This window comes from Octodon degus, unplaced genomic scaffold (genome assembly GCF_000260255.1).
Source record: "Octodon degus isolate 3935 unplaced genomic scaffold, OctDeg1.0 scaffold00014, whole genome shotgun sequence".
Classification (NCBI taxonomy): Eukaryota; Metazoa; Chordata; class Mammalia; order Rodentia; family Octodontidae; genus Octodon; species Octodon degus.
The window spans coordinates 13,023,327-13,038,602 of NW_004524590.1; the positions used below are offsets into that span (position 1 = coordinate 13,023,327).

The 15,276-nt window shown below is 38.5% G+C and overlaps 1 protein-coding gene across 2 annotated transcripts in view; it reads left to right on the plus strand.

The window, feature by feature from the left end:
• The window catches only part of Ccdc93 (coiled-coil domain containing 93), an 87,955-nt gene that overhangs the window by 45,970 nt on the left and 26,709 nt on the right, over window positions 1-15,276 (plus strand). For both annotated transcript variants that reach the window (XM_023709707.1, XM_004626365.2), the window contains 3 exons: window positions 6,973-7,089; window positions 10,198-10,260; window positions 13,536-13,609. In XM_023709707.1, the coding sequence (XP_023565475.1) occupies window positions 6,973-7,089; window positions 10,198-10,260; window positions 13,536-13,609 (254 nt within the window). The remainder of the gene's footprint in view (window positions 1-6,972; window positions 7,090-10,197; window positions 10,261-13,535; window positions 13,610-15,276) is intronic.

A 15,276-nucleotide genomic window follows, 5' to 3' on the forward strand; every position in this document is an offset into this window, starting at 1 on the left:
CTTACTAACATTTGTTATTATTTGATTTCCTGAATGTAGGCCATTCCTCCTGGGGTAAGATAGAATCTCATTGTTGTTTTCATTGGAGCATTTCTTAATGTATTTATTGGCCATTTTGTACTTTGTTTGTGAGGTATCTATCCATTTTACTTGCTTATTTTTGATTGTGTCTTTTATTAGGGGTTCTAGTTTTTCTAGTTCTTTACATATTTTGGATATTACTCCTCTGTCTGAGGAATACCTTGTAAATTGTATTACCATTCTGTAGCTTTTCTTTTTACTCTGTTGTTTCTTTTGCTGTGCAGAAGCTTTTGATTTGACATGATTTGAATTGTTGATTCTCGACATTATTTCCTGTCCAACCAGGATTCTGCTCAAAAAATCCTTGTCTGTGCATGAAACTTGGAGTTTTACCTATTGTTATCTTCTATTAGGTTAAGTGTTTCTGTTACAGCATTTAGTTCTTTGACCCATTTTTATTTTAAATTAGTATATAGTGAGAGAGATGGGTCTAGATTCAGTCTTCTTCACCAATATGCACAATTTAAAAGTGGAGACATTTAATTTGCTGATGGGTTTTTAGGATTCAGTATATGGTCAGCTGGCTCCGAGGCAAAAACATCATGGTAGAAGGGGCAGGCAGAGCTAAGGTGCTTTAGTTCATGGCAGCTAGAGCACGGGAACAGTACTAGAGAAGAAGATGTAAACCTTAGGGCCAGGCTGCCATTATCCACCTGATACATGTACAAGTATGTTTTGGCTATCCTCCAAAGGGATACCAAAGCCAGTCAAGTTGACACTCCACCGTATCAGCCAAATCCCATTGCTTGTCAGCAGACACATCTTAAATGATACTTAATCTCCAGGCAAAGATAATACCAAGTTCATAATTCCTCCTAACCGTAATATAGCTGTCTCTATGGAGAACCAGAAGTGCAACAATCCCTTCTCTAAGTTTCAACAGTTCCAACATTTTTCAGAAGTCCAAATCCAAGTCTCTGCTGAGACTCAAGGCAAATTCTTAGCTGTGAACTTTGGTAAAAATTGAAAAAGCAATTTACATAGTCTGAAGATACAGTGGTACATGGCGGGTAATCTCATTCTAAAAGGGGAAGAAAAAATAAAACTGAAGCAAGACCAAAGCTTATCAGGCCAAGAATTTAATTCCTATAGCTCCATGTCCAATGTTTTACATTAGTTCCAAAAGTCTTGGGTAGTGTTCCCCCAGTGGCCTTGCCAGTTGCAGCCAACATGGCTTTTCTCTTGAGTTGCTTCTGTTCGTGACCTGTAGCCTTTCTGGGCAGGTAGTTTATGTTCGTGGCATCTTTGACTTTCTGGGGCTTCCACTACATTTTTAGCTTCATTCTCCCACTTTTATGTACTTTCCTCTCAGGGGCTTCTTACCTCACAGCTCTTTCTTTGATATCTGGGTGGAAACCTGTTGTAAAGATTACTCCTTGCCATATCCGTAGTTCTATTCAGTCCACCCTGTTCATTTGTCTTTGTACTTTGTCTCAGGCTTGGAATATTTACTGTACTAAAGGACTACAATCACTGTTTATCTCCCGTGCCTAACAGAATAGGGTTTTCACAAACATTTCTAGGAAGGGAGGGAGGGGACAATGGAGGAAGAAAGGTGGGAGAGAATAGGAAGAGTTTTTAGAGCTCTTTTCTTCAGTGACAGAATTTAGGCATTAGAGCAACACCTAGGATGCAACACCTTTACTTCTAAGTGAGTCTGTATTACCAGGCTAGACTATAAATACACAGAGCTAAAGTCCTTCTCTTATTCCACTTCTCCACTGTACTTCTGTGCCCTACATGTAGAGAATCTGAGAACAGGTTAGTTAAACTAAGCCAAAGAAGACAGAAATTCATAATTAATGAGAACTAAGAAAGGAAGGAGCCTTGGTAATCTGGAGGGAATAATAATACTAAATATGTTGATATTTCCACACTGCTGTGCGATTTTCTTAAATTATTTGTGAGTAGTTATATAATACACAGTAACTAACAGAACAACTACCAGCAAAGAGAATGTTAGCTAATGAGTTATAACTCTAGTGGGATTGCTTGAAACCCCACAGCACAGCTTATATATTTTAGGGTCTTTGTCAGTTTACAATAAAGACAAGGTATAGCCTTGTCAAATTTGAGGTCTCACTTAGTACATTATTTGAGAAGATAATTGTGAGTTTTAATTTCAGAAAAAAAAAAAAAAGTCATAGCAATTTGTGACTTGCTGAGCATGCCCTGAGCATACAGTAAGTGATGGGGACAAAAGTGGGAGATGTTGGGTTTTGTTCATGCCTCCTAAATTTTAAGTATGTTTTGAGTACTTCTGTACTGCTAGCCAGGGGACCCTGAGCAAAGCTTCAGACTCAGCAAGGTTGTATAAATGTGAGGTTTTGAAATTCACAGAATTTCATTAGTAAGACTCAAGAGTACTGAAAAGAGTATTTATGTTTTCAGTTTCATTAATAGGAACAGTGTAGATCAGAGAATTGCATGGTCCCATCCTGTCTGCAGTGGTCTGGCACCATCAGAAGTTCCTTAAAAGTGGTTTTAAAGTAGTATATGTTGAGGACAGCAACCAAGCTGGTGAGAACTACCTGCATTTTGTTATAGAAAGGATGGATGGAAAAATTGTGAATACTCTAGATAGATTGAATTGTTATATGAAAGGGTTATTATGTTTTATCTGTTGTTTCAGAAAAACATGGAGTTGTGTGTATATTTAAGTCTCTGCAGATCTGATTCCTTCGTCTATTTTTGTTGCCCTTTGCTTATGATGTTTTGACTTAAGATGCTTTTGAGTTTTGATTGCAAAACTTAACATCTTTCTTGGAAATTTATCTGTAGGAATTCTTTAAGTCCTAGGGTTGAAGCTCTGTTCTTCAGGGAGCATCTGTTTTTCTATCTCCCACTTCACCCAAGATCCATTTTAAGCATAGTTCTGATTTTTCTAATGGGCCATCAAGTAATGTATGGATTTAAATTGCAAAACTGTGTGAAGGCCAATCTGGTATCATAGACCTGAGTATAGTTTTTTTTTCCCTTCTCTTTCACCATTCTTAAGTTATACTTGGGCCAGTTGTTAGTGAATTGTACAAGTCAAAACTTGAAGGATTGCTGAGTTCTAACAAGTATCCTGAGGGGGGAAAAAGGCCAACTTTACTGAGTACACTTGCCATCCTAAATTCTCACTTTTGTTTCTTTATTGGTCTCCCTGAATTTCTTGATATTCTTACTGGCTTAGAGGTCTTTTCTTTTCTTTTCTTTTCTTTTCTTTTCTTCTTTTCTCTTTCTTTCTTTCTTTCTTTCTTTCTTTCTTTCTTTCTTTCTTTCTTTCTTTTTTTATGGTCTCCTTATGAAGTTCGGGCTGGCCTTGTGCTCGCTTTTGTAGCCCCCAGGCTGGTGTTGAACGTGCAGAGATCCTCCTGGCTCAACCTCCTCAGTGCTAGGAATGCAAGCATGCACCACCATGCCCGGTTTTGGGGCCTTATGGTGGGCACCAGGGGGTCCAGGGCCACAGCTTACAGGGCCAGGGATCAAACTTGTCTTTGTACTTGCCAGGTAGGTGCTTATGCCTCTGAGCTATCTCCCCAGTCCCTAGCTTAAGAGATTTTTTTAAATTATAATTTTCTTTTATTTTGAAGGTTTAGAGATTTTTTCAAAAATATTTAAAAATTAATATTTTGCATACTCTGTTTTCAGTTGATATTTGGGTCAAGGTGCCAATAATTGAAGGCCCTCTGATCATTATAGAGTATTTTTGCTACCTTGTGACAAAAGGCTTCTTTTGACAACTTTGAGACCATATTTTGGTCGTAGAGGATGATATAAGAGAGATCTCAGGGGCCGGAGAGATGGCTCAGTGGAATAAGCGCTTCCTTGGCAAGCGCAAGGGCCTGAGCTCAATCTCCGGTTCCAAAAAAAAAAAGAAGAGAGATCTCCATATCAGCTGGGGATATGTAATTTACATGGAACACTTGTGTAGCATGCAAAGGCCTTTGGTTCAGTTGCAGTACTGCCTCAAAACAGCAGAAGGTTGATATGTAGATAACCTTTAGGGTCCTTTTCAGTTATGAAGGTATATAGTTTTGGATAATCATTTTTGTTTGTTTCTCTTTAGTATTTACCATCTTAGCCTGGACTAATAATATTGAGTGACATTTAAATCTGTTTCCTGTAAGAATAGAAGCTTCAAATATCTGGCAAGTATCAAAAAATGAATCTGTTCCAGAAGTTGTCTTAATCCACACAGTGGTTTTGAAATCACATTCTGAGTCTGAATTGTGGAACAAAATTAGATTGGCCCACTGGGGTGTAAACACAAAGGGTTTATTTGTAGATGGTTGGCATTCTTTGACAGATGTTATATTTTTCAAGATGAAATCACTTAAGATGCTCCAGGATTTAATTTTTTTCTTTCAAGGATTTAGTATAAAGCACCCTTTTTTCTTCTGTCTGTCTAATTCATACCATTGTTCAAGATTCAATTTGATCATCTTCAGCCTTCTTTTCCATTTTAATACTCAATGAGTACACTGTTACATGAGCTCTACTAATGTGAGGACCAGTTTTTGTTTTCAGTCTGAATTCTCTTGGTTTTATGGAGTGTATGTGAAAGAAACCAAAAATTTAGAACAGTTACTTTCTGCTCTCTCTGCTGAAAATTTTATTCATTGCTGCTCTGGAGTAAATTGTCTTAGCTGTCCAAAAACTTCTAAATATGCAAAGACTGAAAGGCAAGTGGAGGAACTTGGAAACTCCTATGTATGATGGGCCAATATATGTGCATATTGGTCATCTGGACTAGAGGAAAGTCAAATATAGAAATAGTATTTAATATTCTGGTATTAACATACATTAACACTTTGGTAAATGTAAGTTTTTAAGAGTCTCTATAGAGAATGAGAATTGTTACTTAGCACTGAGATAAAATATTTTGAAAGCCCTTGTATTCACGAAATATGTACTGTCATAGTGGAGACAGTTCACATAGAGACTTCAGGATTTTCCTCTGCACTGCAAGTGTTTTTCTCTGTTTGTATTGTTTTGTGAGTAATCTGTCCAGTAAAAATATGGAATCAGAGCTGTCGTTCCTCCTTTACTATTAGGAAATAACAACCCACCTCTTCAGGACATTTTAAGTTCTCCTAAAAATTACTAAACCAGATAGCTTATATATTAATTAGTTTGCAAATAATAATAAATGTGTTATATTTTAGCGTCAGAACAGTGATAATACATTACTGCATAATATTTAGAAAATTTCACTGTACAATCATGACAAAATTAGAATAAAACAAGTAACATTTTAGTATTATTATGGTAAGAAGTTTGCTCTTACAGAGCCCCTAGAAATCTTTATTTTCAGATATTAAGATAGCAACCTGTAGGTTTGCCTGCAGGAAAGGTTCTTATTATGAAGTTTGGATGTCATAGTTTAAAACATCTTTAAAGCTATATGCATGCCACCTTTACTAATAAAAGGCAATAGAAACTGAGTGGAAAATGCAATTTTTATTTTCTTGGTACTGAGAATTAAAAGCAGTTGATAAGCAGGAAAACCAGTTAATAAACAGAGATATTACCCAGTCTTCACCAGAACCACAGGATGGAGTAGAGGGGTAGATAATCAGCCTCTGCAGCCTGGAGGTGAGTGATACCTGGATTCATTGGAGTCTGCCTACCCTCATCTCAGTCTGGAAGCCATATACGCAGCTAGAGGAGGTCAGGACCCTTAAGAATAACTTTTACATCAAACATAGAAACATACCAGTAAATGGGGTATGAATTATTTCAAACAAAATAGAAGGCTTATTCAACTCTGCTTATAATGTAAAATGCCCTTGGAATATGCCATTGACACTTTAGAAGTCAGCATCAGGGAATCTGAGTTGGATGTTAAAGCCCAGCACTGAAATTATTTAATAAAATAAGAAGTGTTAAACACTTGCCATATACAAGAGCAGTCTAGTCAAATGGAGAAGAAGCAATTAATTATAATTCTTTTTCTGGCAAGGAATTTGGAAATATGGAGAAGATGGTTTTTCTACCTCTCCTTTTTTTTTTTTTTTTTTTATTTGTAGTTTAGGGAAGGGTCTACAGGGTGTTCACGGCCTCACTACTAGATCGGACTCGTAGTGATCTGCCTGTTTTTTACAGCCTCCCAAGAGCTGAGATTACAGGCATGCGCCACCATGCCCAGTCTCAATTGCTGGTTTAGTGCGCCCTGGGGGCGAGGCTGGCATGGCAGGCCCAGGGATCAAACTCCTGGCCCCTGTGCCTGCTTGCAGGTGCTTTAATCTGCTGAGCTATTTGGCTGGCCCATAATAGCGATTCTTGTTCTATAAAATGTTACCGTATTCGCCTCATCACTGAATCCAGAGATCTCCTTTACATGTCTGACAATCTCTAGGTCTTGTTTAGTTCTTCTTCTTTGTCCCTTTGTCACTTACATGTTTTGAGAAGTGTCCTTCTTGGCCTTGCAACAACTTTTATCCTCCTCAGTCCACCCTCTGTTCTTACTAGAAGACTGCAAGTAAGGAGATATTTAGAGATTGAGCCTGTGGATGGAGGAAAATGATTTGGGAGACTTACTTCTTCATTGTTAATACTTCTAAAATGTAGACTTTTTGCCTATATGTTTATAATGCTTTGATCAAAATCATCATTCTTTGATGACTGAAAAATGGTCCTGTGAAGATATTACTCCTGTTATTCTCCTGCTGTATTTAATGCCCTTGGAATATCCCGTTTTCTGTGTGTCATCAACAAAACCACAGTTTAGTGGCCCTGGTTTCTGCCCATTCCCTGGAGTTTCTCTACAGAACACTGTAGTTGCCCTGTGGCTTGGTGGCTTGGTGGCCTAGTAATGATTTGCCCAGACTGAGGAGGGATGGGTTCTCTGAACTGAGATGAACTAATTAAATGCTTTGGCATTCCTCTACCCTCTTCCCACAGCAGTCTGAGCTGTCAGCTGAAGAAAGTCCAGAAAAATTAGGAACCTCCCAGCTACATCGTCGGAAAATTATTTCCTTGAACAAGCAGATTCTACAGAAGACTAAACATCTGGAAGAGGTTAATGTTTTCTTTGTATAATTTCAGTCAAGTCAGTGAACTCATTCTTCAGGAAAGGGAGAAATTGAAGAAAAATGTGAAGATCTTCCTGGTAGATTGATCAGAGGAGATTTTAGAATAGGAGTTGGCATATGTAAACCTCATACCAACCCAGCTAAGCCTGGTTTTTCAAATAGTTTATTTCAACATATGAACACCAGTTTCCTTACATATTTTCTATGGCTGCTTTCAGAGTTGAGTAGTTGCAGCAGAGGCCACGTGACCTGCAAAGCCTAAAATACATACTTTCTGGTAATGTATAGGAAAAGTTTGTCATGGGAAGAATAACATTTAGTCGCAAATACTATTTTGTGCTGTTTTATGCTAAGCACTAAGCCAGGCTTCAGGGATAAATGAAGAACACATTGTAATAGGTGCTTCCAAAGATCTAAAAGTCTTATGGGAAGACATACACTTAACGAAATATCACTTGTGCCTCACATTTATTTATAGCTGTAATGAGTGTTTGACAGAGAAGTCTAGGGCCCTAAGAGTGTCTGATAGGGAGACCAAACTTCACTTCATGTTTAGAGGACAGAGTCTAGAAAGGTGAGTGGATCTTGACTGGGCAGGAAGTCTGTATAGGAAGTGTGGATGTCTGGGTTGGGGACCTGTGAAGTAACATGAATAAAGTTCATGGAGAGGGAGAGTCTTGACCAGTTTGTTATATGGTTGGAGGTCACATAAGTGAGGTGATCAGTTCATACAGTCTGATCAAACCTTTGAGTGTTAAAATATCTGAATGATGTAATCCAATGTGCATGCTGCAGTGATCATTCTGTTTGCTGTCTGAGCACGAATTAATTGGAGTGGATGAAAAGGGTTTCAGACAGAACCAACTGTAAGGAGACTGATGCAGCAGTCCATGTGGGCAGTCGATGTCAGGAGAGGTGGAAGAAACTAGATTATTTTTAAGAGAGCTGTTAGAGGTAGCATTCTGTAATACTTTGTAATGGATGAGATTGTTTTGAAAGATTTTCTTAGGTTTGCTCTCAAAAGTAGAGGAAGCTGGATAGTTTGACTCAGAAACAGTTATTGCACAATAAAAAAATCATTGTATGCTTCATTTGCATGGACAATAGTATTTAATTAGACAATTACATAAAGCAGAAGATTATAAGAATTAATATGACTTTTTGTAGGAAAGTTCATAGGAAGTGGCTATAACAGTTGATTTTGCAAAAATGGGTGCCAGTTGACATTTTGAGCTTGTGAATTTTTCATTCTTATAAATCTCACATATTCAAGAGATATTAACATATTAAATGGTATTGCCCAATCCTTTGTTTGAATTTGTTTTATTACGAGTTTGTTTTACCACAACTAACTAAATAGTAAGTTTAGTTCACCCAAAGGTTCTGCATCATAAGCAAAGAAAGATGCATAGATTGACTATGATTTTTTTTTGTTCAATCATTTATTTAAGAATCATAATGAATTCTTAGCTCAAGGATATCATCTTCCTGATCATAGCCAGTGATAAGAACATGAGAGTGGTTGATTCAAAAGGCACTCATCATGGAATCAAAATGAGCAGGGATAAAGTGTGAGGCTTTTCATCACAGTGTCTTTTCTTTTTTTTTTTGAGGAACTGGGGATTGAACTCAGGCCCTTGCGCTTGCCAGGCAAGCGCTTATTCTACTGAGCTATCTTCCTGGCCCCCATCACAGTGTCTTTATCCCCTGAAGGAGGATAGTTTGAAGTATGCAGAGTCCAAGGGCCAGAGAATCTGAACACATGTGGAAGTTTACTTCTGCCCCCTGCCTAAATTTGAGAAACAATGCTGAGCTTCATTCTAAATGGCAGTTCTGGCACAGTTTCAGTCCATCAGAGAGGGCCATTGTCTCCGACTTTTGGGTCAGCTTTGCAGTGGGTTCTGAACCTTGTTACTAAGAGCCTGATATTTTTTAGCAGTACTGCCTTTCAAATAGCAGTTTCTCTGTAAAGGACCATGATTAGTATCCCCATCATAGGTGTTTTGAAGATGAGCAAACAGTGAGACCTTGTCTCAAAATTGAAAAATGGGCTTGGGATATAGTTCAGTCCTAAAAAAAGAGGTAGGGGAGAGAAATGGAGGGAGGAAGAAAAAAGATTAAAACAAACCAAAACAAAGGAGAGGAGAGGAGAGGAGGGAAATGAGAACCAGTATCTAACTCCTGACCACATAGCTTGACCAGTTGGATGAGGAAACAGGAAGAGAGAGTTGTTTTTTTTAGAGTTAGAAACGTACAGTTAGGTACTTTGAACAACAAAGGGAGTTCATTTTAAGTGTTGAAATTCTGAAATGTTTTTGTTTTTAAAACCTTTCTTACATTTGGCAGCATTTGCCAACAAGTCACTCTGTGCTAGACTCTTGAATGTTGAAGTGCAGTTTGTAGTCAGTGAACAGGCAAGTTGGTTAATGGAATTGATTACAGCCATAGAAAAGTCAGACCTAAACTTGAATCCTGCTTTTATCAGTTATCAGCTGTGAGAATTTAGTTCAGTAACTTAACCCTTCTTTCTGTCTTTGTTTTTTTGCTGTTAAAACAAGATCAGTGTCTTACTGAATTAAATATTCAGTGATAGGATTTGTATAGAATACCTTGTAAATGGCCTAGCACATAATTGGTGCTGATTAAATGAGGTGAGTTATGTTTTAATGTGTTATTGACCACCCTTCTAAATAATTTACCTTTTTTTTTTTTTTTTTTTTGTATTTTAGGAAGGGTCTACAGGGTGTTTAGGGTCTCATTCCTAGATTGGACTCATAGTGATCCCCCTGTTTACAGCCTCCCAAGAGCTGGGATTACAGGAACTTGCCACCACACCCAATCTTGATTGCTGTCTCAGCAGCGCATCCCAGGGTCAGGGACAGCACGGCAGGCCTGGGATTGAACCCGTAGCCCCTGCGCCTGCTTGCAGGTGCTTTAATCTGCTGAGCTATTTGGCCAGCCTACATTTATCATATTGACTTACTTTAAATCTTTTTGAGCTTCCATTTTTTTATCTGTGAAATGGGGATACTGTCTACACCTGAATTGTCCTAAGAGTCAAATAAGAGCAGATGTCTTTATCTTTCATTCACAGCTGCAAGCAAATCATACCAACCTCCAAGCCAGATATAACGAACGAAAGAAAATGCTAACAGAGGTGAGCATATCCTCCTATTGTTTCTAACCAGCACTGCTAATAGAATACTGAACGTTATCATGCTTTGTGGAGGAGACCCAGAGTCCTCAGAGTCTTCATCTATTTCAGGACATAGAACAGTTTCATAGTGACATGACTCCTGCCAGTAATTTATCCTTGTTGTCATGTTCTAAATCTTCAGTTGTCTTTTTTTTTTTTCTTTTCAAAGTTTTATTGATAAACATATAGCAACGAGACACTTTCAAATCAAATCGAAAGTACAGTTTCAACATTCAGTTGTCTTGGTGGGCGAAGTCACTGTGGACTTGTAAGGTCAGGATAGGCTTCTTGGAGAATACTGGCCCAACGGGTCTCTCTCCTGCTTCTCAAGCAGCAGGTCATCTAACAGCTTCTTGTACTGAATTCCTTGCGCACATGAGGATTTCTTGTGAAAGATGAAACAGTCTCAGAGTGATGGAATTCTCAGGATTACCAGCTATCTCGTAGGTGGAATAGGAGAGGTGATCACGGGCAGGAGAGGGCTAGTGGGTGCATTTGAACCCTGCAGTTGAATTTGCGCTGTTTCCCATCATCTTCACAGTGTGGCTCACCTCCCACTTCTGATTGCCTACGAAACCAGGCAAGAAACAGATGCCTCTGATTCCATCTCTTTTGGGAGGAACATTTAGATATTGCTGACCTTTGAATTTCCACAGAAAACGGTCTTCCTCTGGATCTGAAAAATGTGGTGGTTTGAGGACTTGAGCTATGACTATACCCTGGAAGGGCCTTCCTGCAAGGTCTCTATCTACGTCATACTGTTAGATGACTTGGAAACTAGGATCATGTACCTACCCAGTCCCTGCTTTTATAAAGTTTCACGTGAAATTTGCTTATTAAAATTCTTAACTTCTGTAACAATACACAGTAATTATCTACCACCTTGCTATAACCCCCAAAAAACTTTTCAGTTCTGACCTGCACTGGTCTCTTCAATAATTGTGCTAATATTGAAAAAGGGTAGGACTCAGCTGAGTGTGGTAGTGCACACCTTTAATCCCAGAACTTAGCCTGAAGTGGGAAGAATAGCACAAGTTTGAGGCTAGCTGGGCTACAAGAGTGAGTTCAAGTCCATCCCAAACTATATAGCAAATCCCTGTTTCAAAAAGAAAAAGGATAGGCCATGAGAATAGCTGTTAAATAAGGATTTTTTCATGTTCTCCAAAAGTGCCCATGTTGCCTTTAGCAGGTTGGCTTCTTCCACACTGCTCTGTGATTACATTCCTTATGGATTAGATATCCTTTCTGGGGGTAGAATCCCTACTGCTGTATTATTTTTAATGCTAGACTCCCTGGCATGGGATTTGCCAAGTCATGGGTCAGTCTTTGTGTAATAATCTGGAAGGGATTAAAGGCAAAACATCTTGATACCAATTTTTAGGACATTTTCCGTGCCTTAGGATATAATACCTAAGGTAAAATGCCTTTTTTGTACTAAATACTAAATCAAGGATTTGTTGAACTTTTTTCATGTCTTAGAACTATGGAGGAAATTATTTAAATCATTAAAAAGCAACATTAAATCATTAAAAAGCAATCATTAACAGCAACATCACCATGTGCTGGGTGTGTTGTGACCCAGTGTTTGTATTCTTTCTTCTGTAAAACCTTTATGATGACCCTGGCAATGTACAGTTCTCATTGTTGTTCTGTCAATAGGGAAACTAAGGCTAACTCCCTTACCACAGATTGGCAGAATTTCAATGCAGGTTATCTGGAATCAATAGCCTACCAGAGAGGTTATAATCTGATAGGATAAAGTAATTTCCATGTACAAAAATGGGAAGCTATGCAGAACCTACTGTTAAGCACCTTAGGAAAAAGGTTGGCCAGCCTGTGAATAAATAAGACCATCCCCTCTGGACTTGGGTTTCTCTTACTGTTCAAGGCAGTTGGGCAAATGAGTTATTCTATGCCAGGATTCCCAGATTTTACCTCCTCACCCAAACTCCCCTTCATGATAACCTAATAAATAGTGCTGAGTACAGAAAAGAGTTATATTGTTAATACATTTATAAAACGTAAAGCATTGAAGACAGTAGGTAAATGCTAGTAGCATGTGGCGCACATGTGGGAGGCTGTATCGCTGGCTCCATGCTAGCCCATGTTGGTAGTACAGGCTGTCATGTCTAGCTTATCTCCTTGTTGACCTCACCAGTACTTCAGTTTCCTATGAGTAAAACTGATGCTTTTTAGTATGCATAGTATTCTCTCATGTCTCTTGAGGTGTTTATTGTATCTGACATTTTTTTCTTACTGCCTATTTCTTTGGGACAAAATTCTCATGTTGAGCTGATAAATCTTTTTAATGGATTTCTTTCTTCACATATTCAGGAATCTTGATTATGGGCTTATCTTTGATGTTTATGTTTTCTGCTGCCATCTCTAGATGCTGTATGTATTCAACCCAACCTACTTTGTGCAGGGTGAACTTTTTTTTTTTTCTCCATTTATGTATTTGATACAGGGTCTCACTATGCAGCTCCGACTCATAGTGATCCTTCTGTTTTCAGCACTACCTAGTGCTGGGATTACAGGTGTGCGTCACCATGCCCAGACTCGGTCCCTGGCTCAGTGTGCCCCAGGGGCAGGGCTAGCTCGGCATTCGGGACCAGGGATTGAACCTTGGTCCCTGCACATGTCAGAGAAGGCACTTAGTCCACTGAGCTATCTCACTGGCCCTAAGGTTAACATCCTTTATAGCTTCATACTGATATTATTGCATTTAGCATCAGTTATACTGATTCTACTAACCTGATATCCTGGGCTATAGCTTCTGTTGGATTGGGTGATATGCAAGATCAGGCCATTTATCTTGATTCTGCCTGACCATCTGGGGCTCTGCCCTGCCTTCAAGACTCAGGCACCTGCCCTTGTGTTTAAGAGAATCAGTCTTCATGGCTTCTCCCATCTGACTATTGCTAACATAAATCTCCAACTCTGAAAGCCAGTCTTCCTCTGTCTGCTACTCTATACAGCAGTCCTTCTCAGTCCATGCATTTGCTGCTGTGGTTTGAAGCCATCACTAAGCCTTCTTTAATCGACAAAAGGTGTGCATGAAAGTCTGATTTTTGCCTTCCACCCCCGTTCTATTTCTCTGATTCATCTCTTTTCTCAGTGTACAGCCAAATCCAATGAGCTTGACCAGCTACTGAGAGATGGGTTTGAATGTGAGCTGGAAGAAAGCAAATGCACCTTCTTCTCTATTGCTGAGCCTCCTCTGTTCTTTATTGTAGCTGAAGAGTCATAGTGAGAAACTGGATAAACAGCAAGCAGCCCTTGAGAAGATAGAATCCAAAGCAGATCCAAGGTAAGAGATTTTGGCAGGCCGCCCCTTAGCTCAGTTCTTTAAGTGGCTGCTTCAACAAAGCAGTCAGGTTCAGGTTGCTGTGGTTCGATCCCCACAACTCAAGCCAGCCAAACCTGCCCTGAAGGCATTTGGAGCAAAAAAAAAAATCCTTAAACTAGGGTAAGAGATTTCAACATGCATTTGTTTCCCTTTGAAGAAAGTAACTCTGCCAGTATTTGAGGACTTAATTTGTTTGTGCCTGGTGCAGAGCAGGCAGGAATCATGAGTTCTGGTCCATGTAGGCCAGTTAATTATATGTAGCCATCCAAAAGGGGTGACTGTTCTCATGTACTTGCTGTACTGTCTTTAAGCTGCACTGTTAACCTCTTTTGGCCCAGTTCTCTTTTTAACAGAAACAGCCTGTTTATCTGTTGTTATTGTTGTTTTGTTTTTTATTTAAAAATAGTAATATCTTCATGGTACAAAAAGGGGTATGGGGAGAAGTCTCCTTTTCCTAGCCCAGTTCTCTCTGTAGTCATCCATTACCAGATTTTTAACGACACACATTTTAGCCTTATCTCCTTGGCAGAAAAGATGCAGTCCTTTTTGCTAATACCAGGCTGCTGTAGTTTTGTTGTTACTATTTTTGTTTGGTTTGCCTTACCACTCCTGAGGTAAAATTAATTATAGGTAGAAGAGTAGAAGAAAGGATGTACTTAACAACTTTTTTTTTAATCTTCAGACTGTTTGGTTGGTAAAATCTCATGTCACTCATTAAAATGAAATTGTGCAATCATAAAAAGGTTTCAGGCACAAAATACAGTTCTGGCTTAATGGATGATAATAACAAAAAGTGTGCATAGATCAGTTGGCTTTTTAACTAGAAATCTTTCTTTCATGATATGGAGCAAAGTACTGTCAGATGCTTGACGCTTTTATTTTCCATTTAGTATATTTTGATAACCTTAACTTGTTTCCCTTTCAAAAATGATTGTTAAAAATGGTTTCGAAGAGACTGGGTAGATAGCTTAGTGACTTAAGCACCTGCTTGGCAAGCACAAAGTCCTGAGCTTGATCCTAGGTACCAAAATTAGGGGGTTTTCGATATTATCCATGCCTTCCATATAGTTGATCAATTGGTATCATTAAATATGTCCAGATAAGGCAGTGATCCTTAGAATCTTCAGCATGCTTTTGAAACTAGTAGTCAATTGTTAGGATTTTCACCCTGATTAACTATATATGCGGATACCTGTGAACTAAGCAACTACACTGAAGATAGCAATGTGTAATGATAGGGTCATGCTTAGAATGCCTGTCACTCGGGTCTTCTAAATACGTACTGTTTGTCATGACATACCACTTATTGCCATATTGTCTCTGAAGTAAATGTTTGTTTTTAAAAAAGGGGTAATAAATAAAAACAGACAAGAAAAATATGTTACAGGACTGTCCTGTTACAATGCTGTATATGGGTAGGTTTGTAAATTTCTGTGTAACATATGTAACTGTTTATTCCTATTATTTAGGAAGAAACAATATTTTATTCCTATTTATTATTCCTAGTTTTTTTATTTTTAAAATTCTTTTCTTCATATTCTGTAGGGACTTAAAGTTTAACATATCAATACTTGATGGAAAATACCTGTTCCATGTTATGCCTAAGATGTTTGATATTCAGACAGATA